Below are 27,867 nucleotides of genomic sequence, written 5' to 3'. Positions count from 1 at the left end.
AGGAGCTTACACTCCCTAACTCACATTCATACATACTAGGGAAAATTTAGACAGGATCCAATTAACCTACCAGCTTGTCTTTTGGAGGGTGGGAGGAAACTGGGTTTACTCTGAGGAAACCCATGTAGGCACAGGGAGAACATGCAAACTCCAGGCAGGTAGTGTTGAACTTGGTATTTGAACCAGCAACCCTTCTTACTGCTAGGTGAAAGTGCTATCCACTACACCATTGTGCTGCCCAATCATTATGATCATTAGTGCTGTATGCACTTCCAGTCTTGACTTGTCAGCTCTCAGTGAATCTCCTTAGCTTCATTTCTCCCAGGCAGTAGGGTGCATAGTTTGATCTGAACTGCTTGAATCAGAGAACTAAATCCTGGGATTAAATATGTTCTATTGCTGAACTGGAATGCCTTGTAGGCCTGCATGGCACTGAAGCACTATACTGATGAACCATGACATGGCTGGACAGCAGTGACTGCATATTATTATCCAATAATAAACACATTTGGTTGTGTTATTTGTCAAGCATGGTAAAAGTTCACCTACAGAAATGTTCAATTGTGTGTCATGTAGATACAGATGGAATTTGAAGCCAAAGCTGCTAATTAACTTTCCCAGTTGTGCGCTGTACATTGAAAATAGACAGAAACCAGTACAGATTTCTGTGTTAGTTCAGCTATTAGAGATAGAATAGAAAAGAGCCATAACTATTGGAGGAAAGGTAACAAGTACAGTATAATAACATATTGAAAGGAAGGTAGGGAAAGAAGGCCTGTCCAGAACTGTAGAAAACCACCATGACACTAACCCCTTGCTTCCGAAAATGTACTTCAGATTTAAACTATATTTAAAGTATTAGGAGTAAGACTAAAAGCAATCAGCAACATCTCACCTTACTGTCTGTAAGTATAATCTCTGTGATGCTACCAATTACTGTAATAAAGTCAAAAATGTTCCAGGTATCCCTGAAATAGTTCTAGAAGAAAAACAAGACACGTTAAATCACATTGATCAATACAAAGAAAACGAGTCTTAAGTCCATACAACAACCTCATTATCACATCTAAAACAACACAATTTAGGAGACATTAGTGAAGTATCAGTTACATACCAAGAATCCAAATGCAATGATCTTGAGGATGCACTCCAGGGAGAATAACATGGTGAAGGCGATGTTCAAATATTTTAAAGCAAGTTCATAAGTGTATGGTGCTTGATAATACTAGGAAGGATGGAAAATAGAGTTTTGAAATTAAAGGGTTTAATAACATTTATATATCTCTACTGTTGTGTTATAACAGTATTTCAGAATATGTGAATGACCAAAAGGTAAATATCTAACAGTAAATGGATGGAAATAATTTGTTCTTACAATTTTAGCTTGAAACGTGGTCATGAGCGTACAACTGTAAAAATGGCTTTAAAACCTAAGGCTTTGAGATCTACATTTATCTGGCTATCTATTTTTTTTCTTTTCTTTTTTGTTTCTTTTTTCTTTTTCTTTGAGAAAGTTTATACACATGTGATATTCCTATACTATATTGCACACAGTTATAAGTTGTATTCCTGTTTGATTGCTAGTAATAATTGTGTACCCTGCTTTACTCTGGCAGCTGCATCTGCATTCACTTTTGTTGTCTTCCTTTCTTATTAAAAACCAATAAAAATTTTATTGACAAAAAAGACAACAAAAAAAACAAAAAACCTAAGGCTTAACCCCTTTGCTGCCAGGCCCTGTGCTCCATTTTGTACACTCAGACCATTTTTTGCAATTTTTCCTTTGCTTTTTTATTTTTCACTTATAGCTTTCAGAGTTTGTCAAAGACCCCCAAAACCATATATTTTCTGAAATCTGAAAGCACGTGATCAATAGAATAAAAAGAAGGTGCTACTGAATTTTTAGACCCCGCGGTATTTGCGCAAATGTTTTTCAAACCAATATATTTTCAAAAAATACACTAAAACCATTATTAGCAGATAAAAACACAGTCAATTTTACAAAATTCCTACTAAATATAAAAGCTTAACCTATATTAATAAATACTTGTAACTTTTAAATTGTGCCTTTTTGCGAAATAGTGAAAATTGAACAGACTCAAAAGTGTAAATATCCAAATTTCTCAAAAAATCTGAAGGTTTTCATTTTTCCCTTACAGCTTTCAGAATTTTTGAAAGACCCCCAAAATTTTCTGAAAGCACATGACCGCTAGAATAAAAAAAAAGGTGCTACTGATTTTTTAGACCCTGTGGTGTTTGCGCAAATGTTTATCAAGCCAATATATTCGCAAAAAATACACTAAAACCATTATTAGTAGATAAAAACACAGCTAATTTTACAAAATTCCTGATAAATCCCTACTAAATATAAAAGCTTAACCTGTATTAAGTTAAATGAATAAATAATAAATATTTGTAAATGTTCAATTTGCAAAATAGTTAAAATCGGAGGTATGCAAAAGTTTTAGAAAATCTAGAGGTTTTCCTTTTTCACTTAGCCCTTGTACACACGGTCGGATATTCCGATGGAAAATGTCTGATGGATAATCCGACAGTGTGTGGGCTCCATCGGACTGTTTCCGTCGGAATATCCGACGGACCAAGTTTTAGAGCTGGGCTATAACATTTTCCGACAACATGATCCAATTGGACTTTGTCTGATTGTTTGTAGAGAATTCCGATTGGACAAAGTGCCACGCATGCTCAGATCAAATTCCTAGACCAAAGCTATTGGCTACTAGCCTGAACGTAGTGCCGTCGTAACTAAATTACATCATCACGTTCCGAAGGATCGGATTTTCCAACAACTTTGTCAGACCATGTGTATGCAACACCAGTTTTGGACAAAATCCGTCGGACAAAATCCGACGGATTTTGTTGTCGGAATGTCCGACCGTGTGTACAAGGGCTAACAGCTTTCAGAATTTGTAAGATTCTGAAAAGATGCTCCATGTATCAGAATGATGCAACAGTATATGAGCTTTGCCTCAGACTATTGTAGATAGGAGATGGACAGTCTGCTTCTGGAGTCTTATGCTATTGTCTGTTTAATAAGGTGTTCTGTGTTCATACTTATTATTATACAGTATTTATACAGCGCCGACAGTTTACGCAGCGCTTTAACTTAGGATAATGTATAATGCACTCTGCTTTACACTTGTTGCCGGGCAGTCTGTTCACCTGGGCTGGTTTAGGTGCTGTGTTAATTAGCATGTTAATTATATCATTGTCAGCTAGTAGTTAGTAGCTAGTAGTTAGAAGTGGGGGGGGGGGGGGGGGTGGGAGGTGGAGTAGCCATGCATACCATAACAGTCTTTGTGCTTTTATGCTTTTACCATCTGGTAAGTGCATTCTTTTGTCGGTGGCTGGGCACATTATCGATAAGTGTGTGGAATCACTGTGGTGCATCCGTTAAAAGCTGAAAGGTTCATTCTTTGATTTAAAAAACTTTCCCAATGAATCTTTTTATGGACTGTTATTAATTCAAATTAATAGGTTCAATAGTGAATGTAGTGCTGTTTTTTCACAAATGTAACATCTATTTTTATGTATTGGCGCACCTTTTTTCCTTTTTTGTTTCTATTGATTGTGTGTGTATCCCACAGTTGAGCAGCAGCCTTACGATTTTGATTGTTATTATTATTTTTTCATTTTTACAGCGCGGTTTTACCCCCCTTACTTGATTTAATATGTATGTGGGGGACTGACATACTTTCAAGTGTATAAAAAGCCCGTATCCTTGTCCAATAAAGGATTCCATGTTCCAGTTCTGTAACTAAGCTAGTCTTGTCTTGTTCTCGGTTGCAATATGTGGCTGTAATATCTGATATCTGAAGGTCCAGACTGGAGGAAGCAGTAAACTGATGGAAGCACTCAAGCAGAGGGTGGGAAGCGGTTCCATTACAAGCTGTGCCACCTCAGTCCATTTCTATTCATCTATATCTTGGTCTTTTATAGACCAAGAAGACCTTGGCAAGCCTTGTTGAGCTTGATCCAGTGGGCTGTTTAAATTTGGGGATAAGATACACTAGCCTCAACTCTGCTTCAAATCAGGCTGTTATTTCATCCACACAGTGTTACATATCCCTGTTCAAGTCCAGATGAAGGTGTACATTTCCCTTGAAACACTTTGGCTGTGTAGCACCAAAGAGATGAGATGTCCCAGGTACCCACTGATCCATAGCCAGTCACATAGCATTTCCTTCATTCACTCCAAGTCATAACTTGGATGGGAATTATGGGATGCCTAACTTGAAAATGTTCAAAACACTGAACCAGGGAATAATTCCTCCCTATTTACAAAAGTCCTCTTCTTCCTTTCACCTGCAAAATCCAATGTACAACACCTGCTGCAATGTATACACTCCTGTTGGAACTAGCAGTTTTATTACTAATTCAGCAAAGGCCCATTACAGGTGGGAACTCTCTTTCCCTTAACAAAATAGTACAGATGAAGCAAACTGCAAGACATCTCACCTTCTGCTTCCCTGTGGCCACTGATCCCAGCTCCACTTGCTTTCAGTGCCCACCTGGCTGCCACCAACCCTCCTAGGGCAAGGTTAGATGAAGACTTGGCACTACACGGTCTTCAAGAAAGACAGTCTTGCTTCTTGTCTTTTTCCTGCATCGTGCTGATCTGCTCACTGTTTTTCCTGGCTCCTTCTTGCTGCCTCTCCAGCATGAATCCTTCCATTACCTCCTGTGTTAGAATCCTTCTAGGCCAGCTTTCCTGAGCTCTCAGCCAGAGGTAAAACCCCTCCCTGGTAATAGGTCCACCAAGGACTGCTGGGACCCTCCCTCAGCCCTGCTTCTCCATCTTTCACCTTGCTGGCATGGCCCATATCTATGTATGGGTTGTCTCCGTTTCCTGACAGCCCTCTTCTGAGGATTGGCTAAGCCCATAAATATTCAAGGCAGCCCCTCCTAACCTCCGCCCACTACTTCTAGAGGGTTCTCCAATCTTCCAGATACCAGGGAGAGGCACCAGAGAGCTGCCAGGATGAGTCATCCAGCCCTGGCTTATAGTGACCCTGACCCAATTCAGTGACTCAGGATTAATTTCTGGCCAGAAAATGCTTTTACCTACTCTCACTTCTAGTATCACACACTAGGGGGTGCTACAGCTGTACCTGATTTTCTTAACAAATAAACATTTTACACACATTTCAAGTAAGGTGGAAATTTGTATTAACAAAAAATAACAAAAATTGCCTGGATCAAAAATTTGTATTAGGTGCTTCTACTCACATATCCAGAGGCTATTTATCTCTTGGGTGATTTGACAATTGTGACCAGAGAGGCAACAGCCAGGGCTCAAAACACACTTTATTCCTCATTTATTTGAATTAATCTGTACTCTTATTGGTCCAGCACTATCACAGACCATTCAGACCTGATATACAGTATCTCTGGAAGAATTCCTTCTAATAGAAAAAAAGTACAATAGCTTCTCAGTGGCACTGCCCAGTACACCAGTGCCTAACCAGCTCTCTGGAGCAAAGGGAAAGGCTTCTGTAAATAGGCTTTTGCACATTATGTTTATATAGGGTCATTCAGATGTTTGTAACATACACTATATTATCAAAAGTGCACAAATCAAGGCCCATAAAGATATGGATGAGCGAGTTTGGGGTGGAGGAACTTGACTGGCCTGCACAGAATCCTCACCTCAACCCGATAGAACACCTTTAAGATGAATTAGAGTGGAGACTGCAAACCAGGCCTTCATGCCCTAATCAGTGCCTGACCTCACAAATGCGCTTCTGGAAGAATGGTCAAACATTCCCATAGACACACTCCTAAACCTTGTGGACAGCCTTCCCAGAAGAGTTGAAGCTGTTATACAGTGGTGTGAAAAAGTGTTTGCCCCCTTCCTCATTTCCTGTTCCTTTGTATGTTTGTCACACTTAAGTGTTTCGGAACATCAAACCAATTTAAACAATAGTCAAGGACAACACAAGTAAACACAAAATGCAATTTGTAAATGAAGGTGTTTATTATTAAAGGTGAAAAAAAATCCAAACCATCATGGCCCTGTGTGAAAAAGTGATTGCCCCCTAAACCTAATAACTGGTTGGGCCACCCTTAGCAGCAACAACTGCAACCAAGCGTTTGCGATAACGTGCAATGAGGCTTTTACAGCGTCCTGGAGGAATTTTGGCCCACTCATCTTTGCAGAATTGTCCTAATTCAGTTACATTAGAGGGTTTTCGAGCATGAACGGCCTTTTTAAGGTCATACCACAACATCTCAATAGGATTCAGGTCAGGACTTTGGCTAGGCCACTCCAAAGTCTTCATTTTGTTTTTCTTCAGCCATTCGGTGGTGGACTTGCTGGTGTGTTTAGGATCATTGTCCTGCTGCAGAACCCAAGTTCGTTTCAGCTTGAGTACACGAACAGATGGTCGGACATTCTCCTTCAGGATCTCTTGGTAGACAGCAGAATTCATAGTTCCTTTTATCACGGCAAGTCTTCCAGGTCCTGAAGCAGCAAAACAGCCCCAGACCATCACACTACCACCACCATATTTTACTGTTGGTATAATGTTCTTTTTATGAAATGCAGTGTTCCTTCTACGCCAGATATACTTGGACACACACTTTCCAAAGAGTTCCACTTTTGTCTCATCGGTCCACAGAATGTTGTCCCAAAAGTCTTGGGGATCATCAAGATGTGTTGTGGAGAAATTGAGACGAGCTTTGATGTTCTTTTTGCTCAGCAGTGGTTTTCTCCTTGGAACTCTGCCAAGCAGGCCATTTTTGCCCAGTCTTTTCCTGATGGTGGAGGCATGAACGCTGACCTTAACTGAGGCAAGTGAGGCCTGCAGTTCCTTGGACGTTGTTGTGGGGTCTTTTGTGACCTCTTGGATGAGTCGTCGCTGCGCTCTTGGGGTAATTTTGGGCGGCCGGCCACTCCTGGGAAGGTTCACCACTGTTCCATGTCTTCGCCATTTGTGGATAATGGCTCTCACTGTGGTTCGCTGGATTCCCAAAGCTTTGGAAATGGCTTTATATAAATATAATTTCCAGACTGATAGATCTCAATTACTTTCTTTCTCAATTGTTCCTGAATTTCTTTGGGTCTCGGCATGATGTGTAGCTTTTAAGGATCTTCTGGTGGACCTTACTGTGTCAAGCAGCTCCTATTTAAGTGATGCCTTGATTGTGAACAGGTGTGGCAATAATCAGGCCTGGGTGTGGCTAGAGAAATTGAACTCAGGTGTGGACAACCACAGTTATATTATGTTTTAACAAGGGGGGCAATCACTTTTTCACACAGGGCCATGATGGTTTGGATTTTTTTTCACCTTTAATAATAAACACCTTCATTTACAAATTGCATTTTGTGTTTACTTGTGTTGTCCTTGACTATTGTTTAAATTGGTTTGATGTTCCGAAACACTTAAGTGTGACAAAAATGCAAAGGAACAGGAAATGAGGAAGGGGGCAAACACTTTTTCACACCACTGTAGCTGCAAAGAGTGGACCAACTCAAAATTGAACCCTACGGACTAAGACTGGGATGTCATTAAAGTTCATGTGTGTGTAAAGGCAGGCACCCCAACACTTTTGGTAATATAGTGTAGTTTCTCTACACCAGGCCAAATGACAGACTGCAGTATGCACCCAGACCAAGTGACAGTCCTATCCAGACCTCCGCAGCCACATCACTTAGCATCCTGAGTGTTCTCTTCCAGGTCTCCCCCCCACCTTCCCCACTACTGCTGTCACTGTCATCCTCACAGCAGGGCAGAAGGCACAAAGCCTAGCAGGGATGGACAAAGGGTGGCAGCTGCTTTACCTTTCAAATTTATTTCAGGGTGGTCCTAGCAACCAGCCACCCACTTGTTAACATGAACAGTTACATAGTTAATTTAGCTGGAAAAAAAGACACGTCTATCCAGTCAACTAACTGAAAAAAAAAAAAAAAACAGTTGGCCAGTTCCAGCCTTGTAAGGTAGGACTGTGAAGGGAGCTGTGATTGGAGGGAGGTGGAGAGTTGATATAAATGAGCATTGACATGAAGGGAGGGCTATGAGGTGAAAGGGTTACTGTGATGTAAAAAGGGGGAACTGGGTTGTGAAGGGAACTGTGATGTAATGGGGCCGTAATGTGAAAGGAGACAAAGGACACTGATGTCAAGGGAGACTGTGATGTAAACGGGTGGAGAACTGTGATGTAATGGAAGGCCTGTGATATGAAGGGGGCACAGAAGACACTGCTGTAAAGGGGGGACTGCAATGTAAAGGGGGGCTGTGATGCAAAGAGGACTGTAATGTAAAGAGAAGGGGGATGTGTTGTGAAGGGGGGATGTGTTGTGAAGGGGGGAGAGGGGGCTTTGGACACTGTTGTAAAAAGGGTGGAGTGACATAAAGGGGAGGTAAAGACATTGATATAAAGGGGAGAATTTAATGTAAAGGTGTGTAAAGGTGGGGGTGCAGTTATGTAAAGAATCTGAGTCATAGTGAAAACATGAGATTTGGATGTCTGCTGAAAGAAAAAATTCTCCACCACTCCTCTGAATTTTAATTCAATTCCCCTGCTCTATATTCTGCTATCTTCTGTATGAGCTCATTTCTGGACACAGAAAAAGCATAACACTATGCTGTATGTGGTGCTAGAGGAAAGGTAAATATGGAACAACAGTACCTAAATGTATAAACACCTATGGATGCCGCATTGTGGTTTTCCAGTGACAATGGATACCATAAAAGGCATCTTGGCAACATAGCTAGGGAAATAAATATATACATAGTAATTTTTTCTGCCATATTATTAATTTACAGAATGGTTGTATAATAGTCTTATTAAAGTTGGAACACAAGCAAATTAAGGTAACCTTTCTTACTTGCAGCGTTGGCTCAACTGATTAAACCTTCAAAGGCATTAATTAATTCTAAAAATAATATCAAAAAAACACTTCTGAAGAACATGCATCATTATTAAAATAAATAATAATATAAATAAAATGTTAAACAGAAGGAATATGCTTTGTTCCTACCTTCATCATTAGCACCACAGTATTCAGAGCAATCATTGCCATGATAGTGTACTCAAAAGATGGTGAAACCACAAAGTGCCAGACACGGTATTGGAAGGTATGGCGATTCTGGGGCATGTAGCGAGTGAGTGGCTTGGCACTAATAGCAAAATCTATGCAGGCTCTCTACGAAAGATAGAATCACATTTCTCAATGTATAGAATATTACTTTTTTTGACAATGTGAAATAAACAATAGGATACAGACATTCACCCCTCGAACACTGGTAGTTTTAAATAAACTAAACATTATACATGTTTTATTTGAAAGGGGTTATTACACATTACTCCTATTTGTGTTATCACAAAAGTCCAAAATCAGTTGAGTATGCCATTGGTTAAAAGATCGCCTAGCAGACAAACTGGGCTTGTCTTTGTACATCTTTGAAATACTGTTAAACATAAACAGTGGATAGCATAGGTACACATGGACATCCAAAGAAAGATAGTAAAGAAGCAGTGGCATATAGCAAAGCCCAATCACTTTGCAACACTGTATAGCAGGAAACAAAACCTGTATATGTACGAGCAAATATGACACATATAGTATATAAGCAAATTATACATAGAAACCATATTTTTTTCGATCATGAAAGTGAAACTCCTGCTAAAATCAGTTTTTGTACTGTGGAATGGGGAAGGGCTTGAACCTATGACAGGTTGGTATTGCTATCTGATTCAATTCTATTTACTTGATATGAGATTAGTTATTGCGATAGGTAGGGGGGTGAATTTCCCCAAAAGGGGCACAGACAACAATGAAAATCCAAAGAAAAGTTCTAATCCTTTCCTGCTACACACAAAGCTAAACAAAAATTTTCACAAATCAATAAGTTATTTTAAATTTATCTGATCCTACTTCAATGTCTGAAAACCCTAAAAAGACCTCCTTAAACTATGGGCAAAAAAAAAAAAAAAAAAATGACATATACAATGCGGTTTTTGTGTTTCTTAAAAAAAATCCTGCATCATAGATTTATAAAGTTTTTATTCTGTGAGTAGATCCAGGGCTGGCGCCATCATAAGGCGGTTTAGGCAGCTTCCTTAGGGTGCCAGGATAGGGGGGTGGCAAAATCCATATACCCAGCCATTTTCTGGGAATTCAAATTTATAAAATACCTGTTGTAGTGGTGCCCCTGAATACCCGAGCCCCAGAAGGACAATCCTCAAATGTGTCAGCAAGGATCAGCACAGTTATGATAGCCAAGGATCAAGGATGTGACAGGAGGCTAGCAGTCATTGTTTGCTAGATCTGCTGGCATCCTAGCAACCAATGACGAAACTTCCTCTCTGCAGAGCAGCTCTGCCTCCCAGCTCCACCTTCAACTCCGGCTCCCGGTTCTTGACTCCAGCCATGCTGCTACTGTCATGCTGGTAAGGTAAGAAAGTCCCCTTCTGCCCTGAGGCCGGTTCCGCCCAGTATCTAGAAATACATTCACTGAAACAGCAGATTCTTGACCCAGTTTATGGTATAGTGTGTGTCCAGGTGTCCTACTGCCCCACTCCTGTCACTCTGCCCTCCTCTTGTCACCCTGCCTCCCTCTGTCATATTGCCCTCTCCGGTCACACAAGGATACTGATGTAAAGGAAAAACTACTAATCTAAAGGGAGACTCTGATGTGAAAGAGAGACTCTTGATTTAAGCAGTGACTCCTGATATAAGGGGGGTGGGAGACTTCTGATGTAAAGGGGCCTTTGAAAATGCACCTTTGCCTATGTAGGCAAAAATACTTGCACAGGCCTTGAGTAGATCCTCTGTCTTTCCACTTGCTTTAACAGGGTGACAATGCTCTTTGTTCTGCAGTGAAATTGGACAGCAGTGTTTTAACCCTTTGGGGAGGGTAGTCTTAGATGTACATGAAGATTTGTGCGTTGAATAAAAGACAGATACATTAAAGTCCAACTCCAGGTAACATAGTTTAAAAAATACGAAGAGCTTTTTCTTATTTTGAAAAAAATGATGTAAATAGTTTGACTCAGCCCTTTAACTACCACTTTTCTTGGACAGTTTGGCCTGTGTAGACATGGTAAACAATGGGACCACTGGCAGAATAAACAGGTAATAAAACTGACTCAGAAAAAAACCTGATGTTTTAATTCTTTTGAAAAACTGCATCATATATGTAATTTTTGATTTTGCCTGTTCCACTTTTAACAACATTGAGTAAGGGTCCTTTCACACGGGGCGGATCAGTTCTGATCCGCCCCGTGGATAGCCGTTTGCTCAGCGGGGATCACTCCGTCGATCCCCGCTGAGCAGGGAGATGACAGGTCTGTCTCTGCACACTGTGCAGGGACGGACCTGTCACAGTGCCGCTCTCCCCTATGGGAGATCGGATGACGACGGACCGCAGTGCCCGTTGTCATCCGATCCGATCCGCAAACGGATGGAAAAATAGCTTTTTCCTCCGTTACACTTTTTCGGATCGGAGCGGGTCGGATGTCAGCGGACATGTCACCGCTGACATCCGACGCTCCATAGACCTCTATGGAGCACCCGTTCAGGTCCGCCTGAAAAACTGACAGGCGGGCCTGAACGGAACGTCAATGTGAAAGGACCCTAATAAGTATGACACAAGTTTCACAGTCAAGATACATGAAGATATCTGTTACCTCATTCTTTTCCAGCCGACACTCTTCCATCATCTTGTCACCTTGTTCTTGGAAAGTGATGATAATTAGAGCCACAAAGATATTCACAAAGAAGAAGGGAAAGACTACAAAGTAGACAACATAGAAGATTGACATCTCCATGCGATTGCCACGACTTGGACCGCGGTCCTCTTCGGTCACATCCACGGAATGTTGCAAAACCCTAATTACAAAAGATAACACAGGTCCCATGGGAAAAATTCAGTCCGACTGTATTACTCTAAATATGGAGATACTCTAGGTATGGTACTTACTGAGGCCAACCTTCCCCTGTGGATACAGTAAAGAGAGTAAGGAGAGCCCAAATGATGTTGTCATAATGGAAATCATGCCTTTTCCACTCTCTGCGCTTGACCTCCATCTTGTTTTTTTCATGATCAATGTAACTTCCTCTAAACAGATGAAGCACACAGTCAGTTCATATATTGTTAGTGTAAGACATTCACATTTTTATCTGGCCCTACAAATCTTTTCTCCAAAAAATGGCTTTGCTGTGTACACACAATCGGACTTTCCGGCAGACTAGGACCGGCGGACTTTCTGACCGAACGGACTTGGACACACACAATCACACCAAAGTCAGACGGATTCGACTGTAATGAAGTATGACCGGACTAGAATAAGGAAGTTCATAGCCAGTAGCCAATAGCTGCACTAGTGTTGGTTTTCGTCCGTCAAACTAGCATACAGACGAACTGATTTTTCGACCGGACTCAAGTCCGTCAGAAAGATTTGAAACATGTTCTAAATCTAAAGTCGGTCTGATTTTTCAACAGCAAAGGTCCGATGAAGCCCACACACGATCGAATTGTCCGATGGATTCGCTCCGTCGGACCTTTGCTGTAGAAAAGTCCGGCCGTGTTTACATGGCATTAGACACATCAGTTAATGAAATGTGATTAAGAAAACTGTTTTTTAGGTTTTTCACCCTCTTCAGCACTATATTCTAAAACAACTCAACGAGTACTGTAGACACAGCAGTGCAATTTGTTAAAACTAGAGAAAAGCATATCAGAACAAAAGGAGGTGATTCCCCTAGCAACCAATCAAGTTTCAACCTAATTTATGGGAATAGTAAAAAGAAATCCTGATTTTTTGCTAAGAAAAACAACTCCACTTATGTTCCCTGTACCTTTTCTACATTTCAAAAAAATAAGCATCAAAGTGCTTACAAGTACAGATTAGAAGTTGTTCACAGAATGCACAGATTGCTGTTTATTTTATTTGAAATAATATTAATATGAAGAAAATCATAGTTCTCTCACTGAGAACATTCCTGCTGCTACCGGCTTGCTCAATATCTGAGGATCTCTGTAATATTTCAGGGCAAGAATTTTCAGCTACTTCAACCTGCTTCAGCTATTACAGAGGTGTGTCCTTCTTGCTGTTACACATCTCCTTTATTTTACAATATGGTAGCAAGAGAAGTGAGCCTTGATGCTGCAAGGTGAAACTACACAGCAAATGACAATGCTTCACTCCCCATACATACATATTAAAGGGCAGCTTGTAATACACTGATGCAGCTTAAAAGGAGGTCAGTTACAGGTCAGAAGTAGTGATGATCTTCTTGCAATACATTTTCTGCTCTGTGGTTGGAACAAAAGGGGAGGTAGGGAGCTGTGTAACATCATTTACCTGAAATGGCATCATGACACATTGGGGTTTATTTCCTAAAACTGGAGAGTGCAAAATCTGGTGCAACTCTTGATAGAAACCAATCGGCTTCCAGGTTTTTTGTCAAAGCTTAATTGAACAAGCTGAAGTTATAAGCTGATCAGCTACCATGCACATTGACCTTAAGCCTGTTGCCCATATTAGATCAATGACATCAGGAGCATTCCCATCCCTTTGTATATGTCCAGCTGCAAGACGGAGAATCTTCCACTTGCATTTCATTGGCTCAGCAATGACAGTTGAGCTCATCCTAAGGCCTGGTTCACACTGGTGCATCATGCGCCCCGACTTTGACAGAACAAGTCGCATGACAAGTCGTGCCCCATGAAGTGCAATGGAAACCATTCTAATAGGAGCGGCTTGAGTCACTCTAACTTAGAAAAAGATTCCTGCACTACTTTTGGTGTGACTTCGGCACAACTTGCATTGACTTCTGTTAAAGAAGTTGTGTACAAGTCGTGCCAAAGTCGCACTGGTATGTCGAAGCAGACGTCACAGCAGTGTAAACAGGGCCTTAGTCAGAAGGAGGTAAACTGAAGGTCAGATGCACTTGTCAAACCCTGATCTCAAAAGTATCTCAAACTGATTTAAATGCAAGCAGAATACACTCGAAAACAAAATGCATTTGCCCATACAAAACATGCTGTTAAGATGTCAAAATATGAGGATGAATTTTGTAATATCCAAGTGTAGGAATAGTCAAACTTTTTGACTATGCCCCTTTAAATACTATCTCAATTTCTGTAATGGTGTGATAATTTTACATACAGTGTGTTATAACTTGCCTTTTCTGGTACAGGATTACAGGCAATTTAAAAATCCTATGACTCAGTGCAGCTAAAAGGCACACAGAATAATATTATCAAGCAGCAGTCCACTGGTATGAACTGGAATAAGCCATAATACTTTGGTCTGATCCTTTGTTAGCTATATGGTTATCATCAGTGCTCTGTCCTTGCCATGGTGAGATCATGGCAGCAGACATACAGTAATACAATGATCCACTGATGAAAGAATTATGTATGTGAACTTCCTTGTACATTTCTGATTGCATTGTAGTGGAGGACAATATCCCCAGAGACACATTAATTCTCCAGACGTACATGCATTCCTTCTCTGTATCCTTTGAGCTGTCTGTGCAGTAAAAGAACTTGCCCTTGAAGAGCTGAACAGCGATGACGGCAAATATAAACATGAAGAGTTTGTACACGATGAGGATATTAAAGACATTCTTCAAAGAGTTAACCACACAATCAAACACTGCCTGGGGAGAAAATCACATATTCAGTTTTCACAAGGAAAAGGAACATCGTATTTAGCATTATGAAAGGACAAGTATTTCTTAGATATGTTGATTGAGCACTTATACGGTCAGTTGCATTAGGTATTAAAATGACCCTGTCACTAGCTGGAAGCCATTAGAGCAAAATAGCCACATAGAACCCCATAAAAAGAAGAGGAATATCGCCTTTCCAGGCAGACGGCAAGGGAAATCTTTTCTCTTTTCTTAAAAAAAGAATTGGGGTAATGATTTTAACAAATAATTAACTGAGTAATGCTTATTTTATTGGGCTCAATCTGTTAAAGTAAAAGTCCACCCTAACACCAAAATCTGTAAATCTACTGGCAGTCATGATCTAAGACTAACCTATCTAGCCCTGTAAAGAAGAAATCACTATACATACCTTTTTTGAAGCCGCTCCTGTCCAGTCCCACGCTAAACTGTCAGCGGCAGCTTCAGGAAAGGCAGCCGACATCGGAAGTCCCATAGTAACTCTATGGGTGACATCACTTCCCATTCATTTCCCAGCCATTGTCAGCTGTCTCCTCTGCAGAGCTCTCGGCTGGAGACCGGACTGGGGCGGCTTCAAAAAAGGTATGTATACCGATTAAGCCGCTCTGATCCGATCTCCAGTGGAGAGCTCTGCAGAGGAAACAGCCGACAAAGGCTGGGAAATGAATGGGAAGTGATGTTACCTATACAGCTACTATGGGGCTTCTGATGTCGGCTGCCTCTCCTGCACCCACCTCCACAGAGAAGCTGCTGCTGACAGCTTAGCTTGGGACCAGACCCAAACATCTTCAAAAAAGGTAACTATAGTGATTTCTTCTTTACAGGACTAGATAGGTTAGTCTTAGACCGTGCATGCCTGCAGATTTAGAGATTTAAGTGTTAGGGTGGGCTTCTACTTTAAGTTAATGCTGAGGGATTATTACTACTTTAACTATATTACAATAGAGTGATTCCTATCGTAACTCCATTCATAGCATATGTACAATCATTTAACTTAAAGTGGTTGTAAACCTCAGACATGAAAAATTAACAAAGCATATCCCACTATAGTGTGCTTGTCTCAATCAACAGCACTAAGTGTAATTTCTGTTGGCTGCTTCATTCATCTGCTATCTGAATCACTTCTGATAGGTTTTTCTGACACCAAGGAAAAAAGGTGTAGAGGAGGAATTTGCAGCACACAGTTTATGATTGACAGTCTCAGCTCTGTTCCTGTATGTTGTGTGAAGGGGGTATGTCCCTTCCCTCCAATCAGCTCAGCTTCTGCTCTCCACACCTTTTTTCTGACAGCTCAGACAAGCTTTATAAATTCTAAACTTAAATGGATGTATAGAAGAAAATACTGCAGATAAACAGATACAATTTATATTGCAGGATGTGTTTCATCTCCATGTATTACCTGAGGCCAGTCTCTTCACTGGGTACATGTAAGGATTTAAAACCACTTTCAATTTGTGCTTTGCACATGCAGGGCAAAGCAACAGGTTTGATTTAAAGCAGACAGAATGGTATCTGAATGGGCAAATAACTGGGCTCCTTCAGGACTCCTCACAAGATGAGTTTACATCCTACCTCAGCATAAAGTTTATTTTCACCATTCAGAGATCAAGAGAATAAAAATCATAAAATGAAGGCCTTGCTTATAAATGTGCTAATGCTGTGAGTAAAGATGTTGGGTATTTACATCAAGAACAATCACTGTGCCAGAAATATTCTTATAAAGCTTTTCTACTTAAAATAATTTATCCAAGAGCACATCAGAGCTTTGGTTTTAAACCTGCAAGACTTTGATAAGTAATGCTTCAAATCCCTTTCTGACACTCTGTTTTGCTTGTTACCTTCAGCTTGGGGAGACGCTTGATGGTTTTCAATGGACGAAGTACCCGCAGCACACGTAAAGACTTAATGGTTTTGATGTCTCGGCCTTTGTTAGTCCTAAGAGATGCACCACAAGTAAATTACAAATAACACAGAGGAGGGAATGGATTGACTTGCCCAACCACATAATATATCCAAACAAGATGACTGCCAGAAACATCTATATCGGACACAGAGCAAGGACATAGTCTGAGTGTCCCCTGTGCAATAGACGACTATTGTAATGTAATAGAATAGGCTTTTTTCTGCATTAATTCCATGACTTCAAATATTCAAACACACTAGATGATCATTGTTCAATCTTGCCAAAATCATCAGGAACAGGCAACGACTAGGGTGTCAAGGGAGGCAAAGGGAAGGTATATAGAAAATATTTTCTATAGTCAAAAAGCTATTGTAGGGCTGTTCAATTTCAGGGCTTGTGGGGCATACTCAGGCCAAAATTTTGTGAAAGGCATATTGAAATTATGTAATACATTATGCTTTATCACAGATTTATCATCAAGAACAAAAGCAGAGGAGGTTATTGTTTTTCACCTTCCAGATTAACATACCACCAAAATCCAATGCAACATTGTAATCCAACGATGATGACAACTGAACTCCAACACATGCATATTTAATATGGGTTTTAACTATTTTTCCACTGAAAATTTTTGTGAGCAATACTAAAACACTTCTGACTAATTCATGTGTTAATCTCCATATTGATTATCCACATAAATGATCGGATTATTGATATTACTCATATATATATCCATCTATATCTAATATACCCATCCATATCTAAAGCTGGGGTCCAAGTAGATAAAACACCAATTAATGCAGTTTTGTGTTTATTAAAAATAAAGTACAAACTTTCTGGAAGATAAAATGCTTTCAAACTGTGCATGTATTCCAACTATGCAGTTAGATGTTTGCCTGGAGTTCAGTTTTTATTCCATATTATTTGTTAATAAGGGAAATCCTGGTATGGCGTGCCATGATTCATTAAATTCAAATAAATAATTTTTTAATAGCCTTTTTTATATGATCAATTTATGTTATAACGGCCCTTGAAAACCAAATGGCCTTTTGTTTCCTTGAGATAAGAGTGGCACTGAAGTAGTTTCTGCAAGGCACATAGACTACCAGGCCTGTAGCATATAAATATTGTTGGGCTGCTTGGCAGGGGAAGTATCATTAGTCATTTTAATGGTTTCCAAACATTTAGCTTCCATCTAACATCCATAGGTAGCTTAAGCTGGGAGTGTGTTTTCAAGGATTACGGTGAGATAACAGAAACACAAAAACAATATAATGTCCGTGGTATGTTGACAATACAAAAGCTCACAATGGCTTCTTCGCAAGACAAGTTTATATTTACCCCAAAACATTCCTGTGTTTATCCAAGAAATTAGAAGAATGGATGGGAATAAAAAGCAAGAGAAGGCACCATATAAGAATAGTTGTGGGAAAAAATTGGAAAATACCAGGATGGCAAAATTGTTTTCAAGAATTGAAAACACACAGGAAAAGAAAGGTTTCTCAATACTTACGCCAGAGCAAAAGCTATTAATGCACCCACAACAACGACAAAATCCAAGATATTCCAGAGATCACGGAAGTATGAACCTTCGTGTAAGATCAAACCCTGGTCAATCATCTGTGAAGAACACACATTTTTAAGATTATTGTAAACATAGATGACAAAGACAAAGAATCAATACACCTGCACATTTTAACAGCTGTAAGAAACATAAAAAGTTTATCTTTTTTACTTTTTCAAGTAACAGTCTCAGGATGTGCATGCCAGCAGACAAGATAACTCCTCTGGACAAACTTCTGTGTACAGGCTAAAACATATTCCCTTTCGTGTTCACAAGAATTGGACACTGACTAATACATATGCACATGCGTGGACCTTTGACAGATTCTGGAGCCAAGCAGACTAATAAATACAGCCAGTGCTCAGGATTAGTGCTGTTTTGTCTTCAGCCTCCTGTGTAACTTGTGATCCTGTGAACCTGTATCCTGCATCTAGTTGCTGACCTGGTTTGTCTTGACCATTCTCTGAACTCCACTTGCATTGGCCTGCTTGTCTCCTGACCTCAGCTTTTCAGACCTGGCTTATTTCCTGACCTTGTAACTGTCTGTGCCCTGTATCCATCCAATCTGTGTATGACCCGGCCTGCCGGAACTTGCTACTCTGCCTGCTGTTGCCGGCACCGGCTGCATGTTTGCCTGCTTGCTGAAGTCATCTGATGACTTCTCCTGCCCAGCGAGGACACCTGCCCTACTGCTAGCAAGACTTACAGGCACTCGTGCCACTTTGCACTCAGGGGCCCAGAGTCAGAGGTGTAAGAGAGGCCTTCCTCATCATATCAGGCTCTGCTACCAGATACGTGATAATCAGGTACACTTCTACAGTCTATCCTGCTGATACTTGCATCTCTTCTGCAGGAACATAAAGGTGGTTCTTATTTGTGTCCACCAGTCTGCAGGATGGCAGGGTAAACGCTGAAGGTTTTCCACATTTATGCATTCAATGCATGATAAAGAAAACCTTCAGTATGCAGACCCCCCCCCCCCGAATACCTACCTGAGCGCGATCTCGATCCAGCGATGTGCATGAGAGATGCTTATAGCCTGGCTCTCTGCCTCCTCATTGGCTCAGAGACAGCATTGGCTCCCACTGCCTTCAATGACAGGAGATAACGGGGACAGGGCCAAGCCTTATAGACACACAGAGCAGGGCTTGGGAGCAAGCATGCACGGGTGCCCCAATAGCAAGAGGCATGCTATGGGGCACTTGATGGAGGGAGGAGCCAGGAGTTCTGGCAAGGGAAGAAAAGAAGGATTGGGGCTGCTCTGTGCAAAAATAAAATAAAAAAATGTAAGCCTTTGGTACAACTTTAACCTGGTACTAGCTAATATAATAGGAACCTGGTCTCATGCACACTAGAGGTGAGTCAGTGTGGATAACACATGTGGCAGTGTTGTCTTATGGAACTGGAACAGACATAAAATAAAAGTGTCAAAAAAAAAAAAAATTTTATATATATATATATATATATATATATATATATATATATATATATATATATTTGTGTGAGAGTGTGTGTGTGCGTGTGTGTATATATCATTTTAAAAGATTAGGCGCATTTATAACTTTGAAGAAAAAACTTCAAAAAAAGCTGCAAGTTTCATAGGTCAAGTGGATATAAGAAATCATTGCCAAAATATTAAAGAGGCTTGCCTGGGCCAAGAACTACCACTAGTGGATTACTGAAGACCGAAACAAGGTCTTATGGACCAAGTAATCATAATTTGATGATTTTGTATATCAGGCGCAGTTTCTGTACACCTTTGAGTAGGAGAAATGGTGGTTTTCCAGTGTGCGATACCAACTATTAAACAATAAAGCCCCATTGACACTATCAGATTTTCTGCTGTTTTTTTTCTTCCGATTTACCAAAACCATATAATATGAGGTCAAACCTTAGGAGTTTAAATTTGTATGCAATCAGGCAGGTCCTTGCACTACATAGTTTTGGTAAACTTGAAGATAAAAATCAGCTGAAAATCTGATAGGGTGTATGGGGCTTTAGGGAAAAGTTATTATCTAGAGCTATTTTGCAGGGTGACCGGCACTGGTTTACCACAGCATTTTGCAGCTCCATGCAATACCCCTTTTTTTATGATATTTGATCAGGGGCTCATTGTAAAGGAAAATAATAGCCCAAGCTATGTCAGAACTACCTTAGAAGAAAACAGCAAGATGGTAGGCTTCAAATCATGGTAAGGCCAGCACAGTCCCCAGTTAAACCCTATTGAGCTGGTTTTGAATGAACTGGACAGAAAAGTGAAAGCAAAGCAGCCTACAAGTGCAACATACTTGTGTTAACTGCTTGCCGACCAGTGCATGACAATATACATCAGCACAATGGCATGGCTGCGCAAATGAGCGTACAGGTATGTCCCCTTTAAGACGCATTGTGGGCACGCGCACACCTGCCGCGTACTCCGTGACTGCGCCTGTGGACCTCACAGACTCGATGTCCGCTGGTGTCCCGCGATCGTGTCACGGAGTGGCACAAAGGGGAGATTCCTATGTAAACAAGCCACTGCCCTGTTCTGCCCAGTGCCATGACAGAGATCTACTGCTCCCTGTCATCGGGAGCAGTGATCTCTGTCATGTCAGTGGTAGCCCACCCCCCCACAGTTAGAATCACTCCCTAGGACACACTTAACCCACTGATTGCCCCCTAGTGTTTAACCCCTTCCCTGCCAGTGTCATTTATACAGTAATCAGTGCATTTTCAAAGCACTGATCGCTGTATAAATGACAATGGTCCCAAAATAGTGTCAAAAGTGTCCGATGTGTCCACCATAATGTCGCAGTCACGATAAAAATCGCAGATCGCCAACATTACAAATTAAAAAAATAAAAATAAAAATGCCATAAATCTATCCCCTATTTTGTAGACGCTATAACTTTTGCATAACCCAATCACTACATGCTTATTGCAATTATTTTTTACCAAAAATATGTAGAAAAATACATATGGGCCTAAACTGAGAAATAATTGTTATATATATATTTTTTGGGGATATTTATTATAGCAAAATGTAAAAAATATTGTTTTCTTTTTTCAAAATTGTCGCTCTTTTTTGTTTAACACAAGAAATAGCACAAAATAAAAAACCGCAGAGGTGATCAAATACCACCAAAAGAAAGCTCTATTTGTGGGAAAGAAAGGATGGCAATTCTGTTTGGGTGCACGACCGCGTAACTGTCAGTTAAAGCGACACAATGCCGTATCGCAAAAATTGCTCTGGTCAGGAAGGGGTAAATCCTTCTGGGGCTGAAGTGGTTAACATTTGCATCAGTGTAAGGAAGAATCTTTTGAACAACATTGGATTTTCACTGTACAAAGAATGCCAAAAGTGTGTTTGGCTGTGGTTCCTGAAAATGATGACTACTTAGAACCTAAGTCATAAAGTTAAGGTTGAATTTGAATTAAATAATTACATCATTTCATTGCTCAAACTTTTTATTTTGTCTATGCTTTCATTCCACAAAATGTTGACACATTAATCTGTGTGCATTTCAATAAGAGACTGAAAAATGTGGATATTGAAAAATTTTGGATCGACATTATATATAATGCAAGATCTGGGAATTACCGTAAGTGCCAAGATACTGTAATTCCTGTGTGCATATGAGAGATCTACATGATCGTTGGCCAGTCAATGACTGAAGAAAGAAGATGCTGGACCTACAAGACGACTAAGATTAAATGGTAGTGACAGCAACTGAGTGAAGAAGTGTAGTGCAGACCTCAAGTGCTGGAAGAGAATACTTTAGGTGGTAAGCCTGCCATACTTACACATTATTGCAATTGCTCTACTGACACCATGCAGAGACAGTTCTACTTCAACTATGTATGAAAAGGGGAAGACCTGTAAAAGTGACCATAAGCCAATGGTTGAATGAAAGTAGAACACCAGCCTAAACTTTACATTTGGTAAAGACTGAAGAAAGACTGGAACCTCAATCTGTTTTTTTATTGCTCTTTTTGTCCCTATTAAACTTGTTCATGTTTTCTTGACTTGACAGTGAGCATTGCGACAGAAAGTGAGTGCGAACCTTTCCAACAAGGAGACAGCCAGCAACAAAAAGCTGACAAATATACTAACTCTTCTCCATTCTAAAGAAAATAAGTTTTAGTTAAAGGACAGCTCAAGAGGTAAGGTTTTGTATAAACTATGGCAAGACTTACCTTTATAACCATCTCAAAGGTAAAAACGCCAGTGAATACATAGTCAAAGTAACGGAGAACCTGTAAAAAGACAGCACAAGATTTAATCACTCAGTCGGATTTTGCAGTGGGTCGAAAAAGCATACGATGATATGGGTTCACAAAACTAAAGACAAGAAAACTACAGAATTAAAATGATGCAAGATGGGCACACATTTTGAGTGGAAAATGTATAACTCACTTTGTTGTGGTCAGAGTTGGTCAATACTGGATCCTCAGCTGCTAGAGCGATACTACTGGCAGCAATCACTAGAAGGATGCTCATCTCAAAATATCTCAGATTCACAATGTAATGACATACTTTCCTTACCCTAGGAACAAAAAATAACAGATAGTTCTTATCCTACTTCACAACCAACACCATATTGCTATTATGGGAAAAGGAATAAAGGGCTTAAAGCAAAATATCTACAAACAGAAGCCTCAAAGCTCTGATGACTAGTCTGAAAAGTAATTCTGGGCAATTTGGTCACTTGCAGTGAAACTGCAGAAGTCCAGCTTTACTGTCTCTTTGGTCAAAGAACGTGACAATTTAGGTGTTTATAACAGTAATATCTGCAGATTTGCTCAACAGCAAAGGTAGCTCCAAACACATAAATCTGACTCAGGATTTGCTTAACATAAGTTTTACTGAAGGAGTTTTGAAGGCTAATGCCGCGTACACGGACTTTCTGGCAGAATAGGTCAGTGGGATAATCCGATCGCTTTTCTTTAAAAAATTCAGACGGACCTAGAAATAGAACATGTTTAAAATCTGTCCAATGGACTCAATTCCTATTGGGAAAACCGTTTGTCTGTATGCTGGTCCGACGGACCAAATATGACGCAAGGGCAGCTATTGACTACTGGCTATTGAACTTCCTTTTCTAGTCCCGTTGTACGTCATCATGTTCAAAACTTACGGACTTTCGAACGGACAAGTCTGTTCGTTCAGAGGTCCGTCATAACTCAGTCGAAGGTCCGTCGGGAAGACCTTCGGACCTTTTCTGCCGTAAAGTCTGGTCGTATGTACGCGGCATAACTCCACATAGTCCACAATCCATATAACAAATCCAGAGTTCTCTCCCCTAAAATGGTACATTATGCACTGTCCAGAAAAATTTCTTACGGACGCACTAGAAGCTGAAGATCTTACAGTCTCACACAATTCAAAGTGTCTCACTGCTTCATTTCTTTAACAAGTGGGTCCAGAAGGGGTTGTAGTGTAAATTTTGCTGGAACACAGTCTTGTCAGTATGTCACTAACAAGCATGTCGCTAACACATCACCAAAATAACCCAAATATATTCTCATTTCAAGATTTTACCAAATACTCACTGGAAAAGCAGCTTAAAATCAGAGACAGACCCTTCAGTGTTGGATCCTGGCACTGTTATCCTTAAACACAAGAAAGGTTTGCAGAGGATCCTGATACAGGAGAGATGAGTATGCAAACAAGGATGTAACTTTATTTTAAAGCGGGTTAGTGTTGGGGTTATAGGGAGGCTTAGTGTAAAGAGAGCTGAAGATAGCTCCTAGTGCTAAATGCTAGTGTGTATTCTGGGTTGCCATATCTTTCCTTTCTTTTTTAGGTACTGATTTCATCTATGACATCTAACAGTCAACATCCTAATTGGGCAGATGATTGGCCTACATCAATACCAAACTCTCATTCCCATACTCCGAAATGCATATGCAAGCCATACAAGATCAACCTAAAAGGCCCCAGCACCACTGACTGAACACAACAGATTCCTGTACAGTCAGGAATCTACCTCTATTTCTTAACAACTGCACAGCTCCTGTAAATGAAATCTTTAACCACTTCAGCCCAAAAGGATTTGCCCCCTTAATGACCAGGCCATTTCTGGAAATATGTTGTACCCAAATAAAATTGACGTCCTTTTTTCCCACAAATAGAGCTTTCTTTTGGTGGTATTTGATCACCTTGAGCAGCTTTTATTTTTTGCACTATAACCGGTTCCCGACCGGCGCAAGCTGATGTACGTCGGCAGAATGGCACGGGCAGGCATATTAGCGTACAGGTACGTCCAATCTTTAATGCCGCCCTGCCATCGCGAGCGCGTGCCAGTCGGGACCCCGTGAGTCCAGTCACGGGTCCTGCGGACTCGATCGCCACGGGCATACCCGCGATCGTCTCATGGGGCGGCTGAATTGAGAAATGCCATTGTAAACAGCATTTCCCCATTTTGCCTAGCAACTAGTGACACTGATCTCTGCTCCATGTGATTGGAGCAGAGATCAGTGTTCCCTAAATGAAAGCCCAGCCCCCCACAGTTAGTAACACACCCCTAGGAACACTTAACCCCTACGCTGCCACCCACTGGTTAACTCCTTCACTGCCAGTGTCATTTACACAGGAATCACTGCATTTATATAGCAGTGATTGCTGTATAAATGACAATGGTCGCAAAAATGTGTCAAAAATGTCCGATGTGTCCGCCATAATGTCGCAGTCACAATAAAAATCGCTGATCGCCGCCATTACTAGTAAAAAAAAAAAATTAATAAAAATGCCATAAAACTATCTCCTATTTTGTAAACGCTATAACCTTTGCGCAAACCAATCAATAATCGCTTATTGCGATTTTTTTTACCAAAAATATGTAGAAGAATACGTATTGGCCTAAACTGAGGGAAAAATTTTTTTTATATATTTTTGGGGGATATTTATTATAACAAAAAGTAAAAAATAATGCGTTTTTTTCAAAATTGATGCTCTATTTTTGTTTATATCGCAAAAAATAAAAACCGCATAGGTGATCAAATACCACCAAAAGAAAGATCTATTTGTGGGGAAAAAAGGACGCCAATTTTGTTTGGGAGCCACGTCGCATGACCACACAATTGTCAGTTAAAGCGACGCAGTGCCGAATCGCAAAAAGTGGTCTGGTCTTTGACCAGCAAAATGGTCCGGGGCTGAAGTGGATAAACAATAAAAGAACGAACAATTTTGAAAAAAAATAATAATAATTTTTACTTTTTGTTATAATAAATATCCCCCCAAAAAATTTTGAAAAACACATTTCTTCATAAATGTAGGCTAATGTATATTCTTCTACATATTTTTGGCATAAAAAAATTCACAATAAGAGTATATTGAGTAGTTTGCGCAAAGTTATAGCGTCTAAAAAATAGGGGATTGATTTATGGCATTATTATTATTATTATTATTTTTTTACTAGTACTGGTGATGAGCTGTGATTTTTTAGTGGGACTGCGACATTATGGTGGACAGATTGGACACTTTTGATACTTTTTTGGGACCACTGACATTTATACAGCGATCAGTGGGGTAGGGCAGGGGTTAACACTAGGGGATGATCAAGGGGTTAAATGTGTTCCCTAGGGAGTGTTTCTAACTTTGGGGGGATGGGACTGACTGGGGGAGGAGACACATCGCTGTTCGCAATCACCACGAACAGCAGATTTGTCTCTTCTCTATCCCTCTTCTAGCTCTTGTGCCCGACGGTGATCTTGCCCACTGGCCATGCTCATCAGGTCCCCGCCCTGCAGCGGGCGTGTGCCTGTTATGGATCTTAAAGGAGTCGCCGTATGGGTACGGCAATGCGTGGGACAAAGCCACATTGCCGCTGTGTATATATATATATATATATATATATATATATATATATATATATATATATAGGAGCTGGTCGGTCACACTCAGAAGGTGGTGATATGACAATGACAATCACAAAAAGATGACACTGACTTACGGATTGGTAGAACTGAAGATAAGCATTGAACTGTATGGTACAATGGCTTTTGGGGACTCTAAGATTTTCTCTTTCCTTTTCATGGCTTGCTCTTCTCCATCATCCACTTCTTCCTCGTCCTTCTCCTGTTCCTGACATACAAGACTGGCCTCTCCATCTCTATCTTCAGTCACTAGAACCCAACCAAAAATTTTGAGTAAACTGCTTTTAGTTGTAAACAAATACACCACTTAATGGAAATACTTAATACATTTTTGACAGTAAACACAGAGAAATAGAAGTAATAGCAGTGAAAGCATGTAGGGATACACAGAGAGCGAGATGAGTCCTCACTCTGTACCACGGTGCAGTCGGAAGCCATTCCAGCATCAGGTAAGGTGATCACTGTACTCTCCGTGATTCGCTCCGTGCTGCTGGAGACATCAGCCAAACTGCAGCTGGTTGGATTAGGGCTCTCCTCTTGACTCCTCATGCTGCCCAGCAAGGCCTGTTCACTGCAATCCAAGTCTGGGGGACTGCCATTCTTCCTGTGGCTAATTTCCTGCAAAGGTGCAGCGTTGGGAATGGTGTCCTCACATCCCACTGTCCTGTCATTCCTTTCACACCAAAACAATAGTGTGAGGGGCAAAGAGAGAAAAGAATGATGAAATTACTGTTGGAGGAAGAGAAAGAGAGACATAGCAATATGAAAGTGGGAAGTGAAAAACATGGAATTGCAAAGGTAAGCAGGATCTGATTTAGGTCCTCTTATTTAGACTTTCAAATGAGTTTTTTTTATTACTACAATTATGTTGTCTGGTATTGGCTAGAAATCTTTAGAATAGTGGCAGAAAAATTCTCCATTCTGGCCTCGGTGAAAGTGTGCCTCCTAACAGAAGTTGCACTAGATGACATCTGACTATCACACATGTGTGAGCTTGTTGGACATCCTATTCCAACGCCATAACCATTAATTGTGATCCCCTTTTGCAGCTATAACTGTCTCCACTCTCATGGGAGACTTTCTGCAAGAGTTTGGAGTGTGTCTGTGGGAATATCTGCCTATTAAACCAAAAAACAGGGCCAAGTATTGATGTTGAGTCAGAAGACTTGGCTTGCAATTGGTGTTCCAATTCAACTCAAAGGTGTTTAATAGGTTGAGGTCAGGGTTCTATGTTGGTCCACCTCAAAACCTGTCAAGCTATGTCTTTATAGGACTGACTTTATGCACAAGAGCACAGACATGCTGGAACAGAAATGGCCTTCCATAAAGTGGAAGTCCATGCTAAAACTAAAATCCCTGCATCTATAGACACCCATGATCTAACACTAACCTATCTAGCCCTGTAAAGAAAAAATGAGTACGCATACCTTTTCTGAAGCCGATCCGACCCGATCTCCAGAAGCGGAAGCTCTGCAGAGGACTTGGCCGACAATGGCTGTGAAATGAATGGGAAGTGACGTCACCCATAGAGCTACTATGGGGCTTCCATGGTCGGACGTGTCCTCTGCACCCGCCTCCACAGCGAAGCAGCAGCTGACAGCTCAGCGTGGCATCGGGTCGGATCAGCTTTAGAAAAGGTATGTATACAGATTTCTTCTTTGCAGGGCTAGATAGATTAGTGTTAGGTTGTGGGTGTCTATAGATGCAGGGATTTTAGTTTTAGCATGGACCTCCACTTTAAACTGTTGCCACAAAGTGACAAATAGTACTCTTTACTGAAACCACCTGAACTCCCTAATTTAGGGTGGTGTCCACTTAATTTTGGCTATATGGGTACAAAAAGTGTAATGGTCACGTGTTCACAGACTTTTGGCCATAGTT

At 40.6% G+C, this 27,867-nt stretch overlaps 1 protein-coding gene and 1 long non-coding RNA gene across 7 annotated transcripts in view; one reads left to right on the top strand and one right to left on the bottom strand.

Moving 5' to 3' along the window:
* The window catches only part of LOC143928304 (uncharacterized), a 191,296-nt gene extending 174,654 nt beyond the window's left edge, over positions 1-16,642 (top strand). Inside the window, exon 3 of the long non-coding RNA XR_013262396.1 lies at positions 16,507-16,642. This is a non-coding gene — a long non-coding RNA (uncharacterized LOC143928304). The remainder of the gene's footprint in view (positions 1-16,506) is intronic.
* Positions 1-27,867, bottom strand: part of CACNA1E (calcium voltage-gated channel subunit alpha1 E) — a 330,584-nt gene that overhangs the window by 58,833 nt on the left and 243,884 nt on the right. For 3 of the 6 annotated variants that reach the window (XM_077453108.1, XM_077453107.1, XM_077453111.1), the window contains exons 19-31: positions 26,397-26,659; positions 26,064-26,235; positions 23,662-23,721; positions 22,526-22,655; positions 22,306-22,365; positions 18,079-18,185; positions 16,501-16,597; positions 14,472-14,632; positions 11,946-12,083; positions 11,653-11,854; positions 9,002-9,166; positions 1,115-1,225; positions 896-979 (exon numbers count right to left, since the gene is read on the bottom strand). In XM_077453108.1, the coding sequence (XP_077309234.1) occupies positions 896-979; positions 1,115-1,225; positions 9,002-9,166; positions 11,653-11,854; positions 11,946-12,083; positions 14,472-14,632; positions 16,501-16,597; positions 18,079-18,185; positions 22,306-22,365; positions 22,526-22,655; positions 23,662-23,721; positions 26,064-26,235; positions 26,397-26,659 (1,750 nt within the window). The remainder of the gene's footprint in view (positions 1-895; positions 980-1,114; positions 1,226-9,001; positions 9,167-11,652; positions 11,855-11,945; positions 12,084-14,471; positions 14,633-16,500; positions 16,598-18,078; positions 18,186-22,305; positions 22,366-22,525; positions 22,656-23,661; positions 23,722-26,063; positions 26,236-26,396; positions 26,660-27,867) is intronic. The other 3 variants (XM_077453112.1, XM_077453110.1, XM_077453113.1) reach the window with 1 other exon arrangement.

Source organism: Lithobates pipiens, unplaced genomic scaffold (genome assembly GCF_037356315.1).
Source record: "Lithobates pipiens isolate NorthernLeopardFrog02 unplaced genomic scaffold, aLitPip1_a1.2 Scaffold_23, whole genome shotgun sequence".
Classification (NCBI taxonomy): domain Eukaryota; kingdom Metazoa; phylum Chordata; class Amphibia; order Anura; family Ranidae; genus Lithobates; species Lithobates pipiens.
Note: the sequence above shows the minus strand (reverse complement) of the source record. Positions and strands in the feature narration are given on the sequence as shown.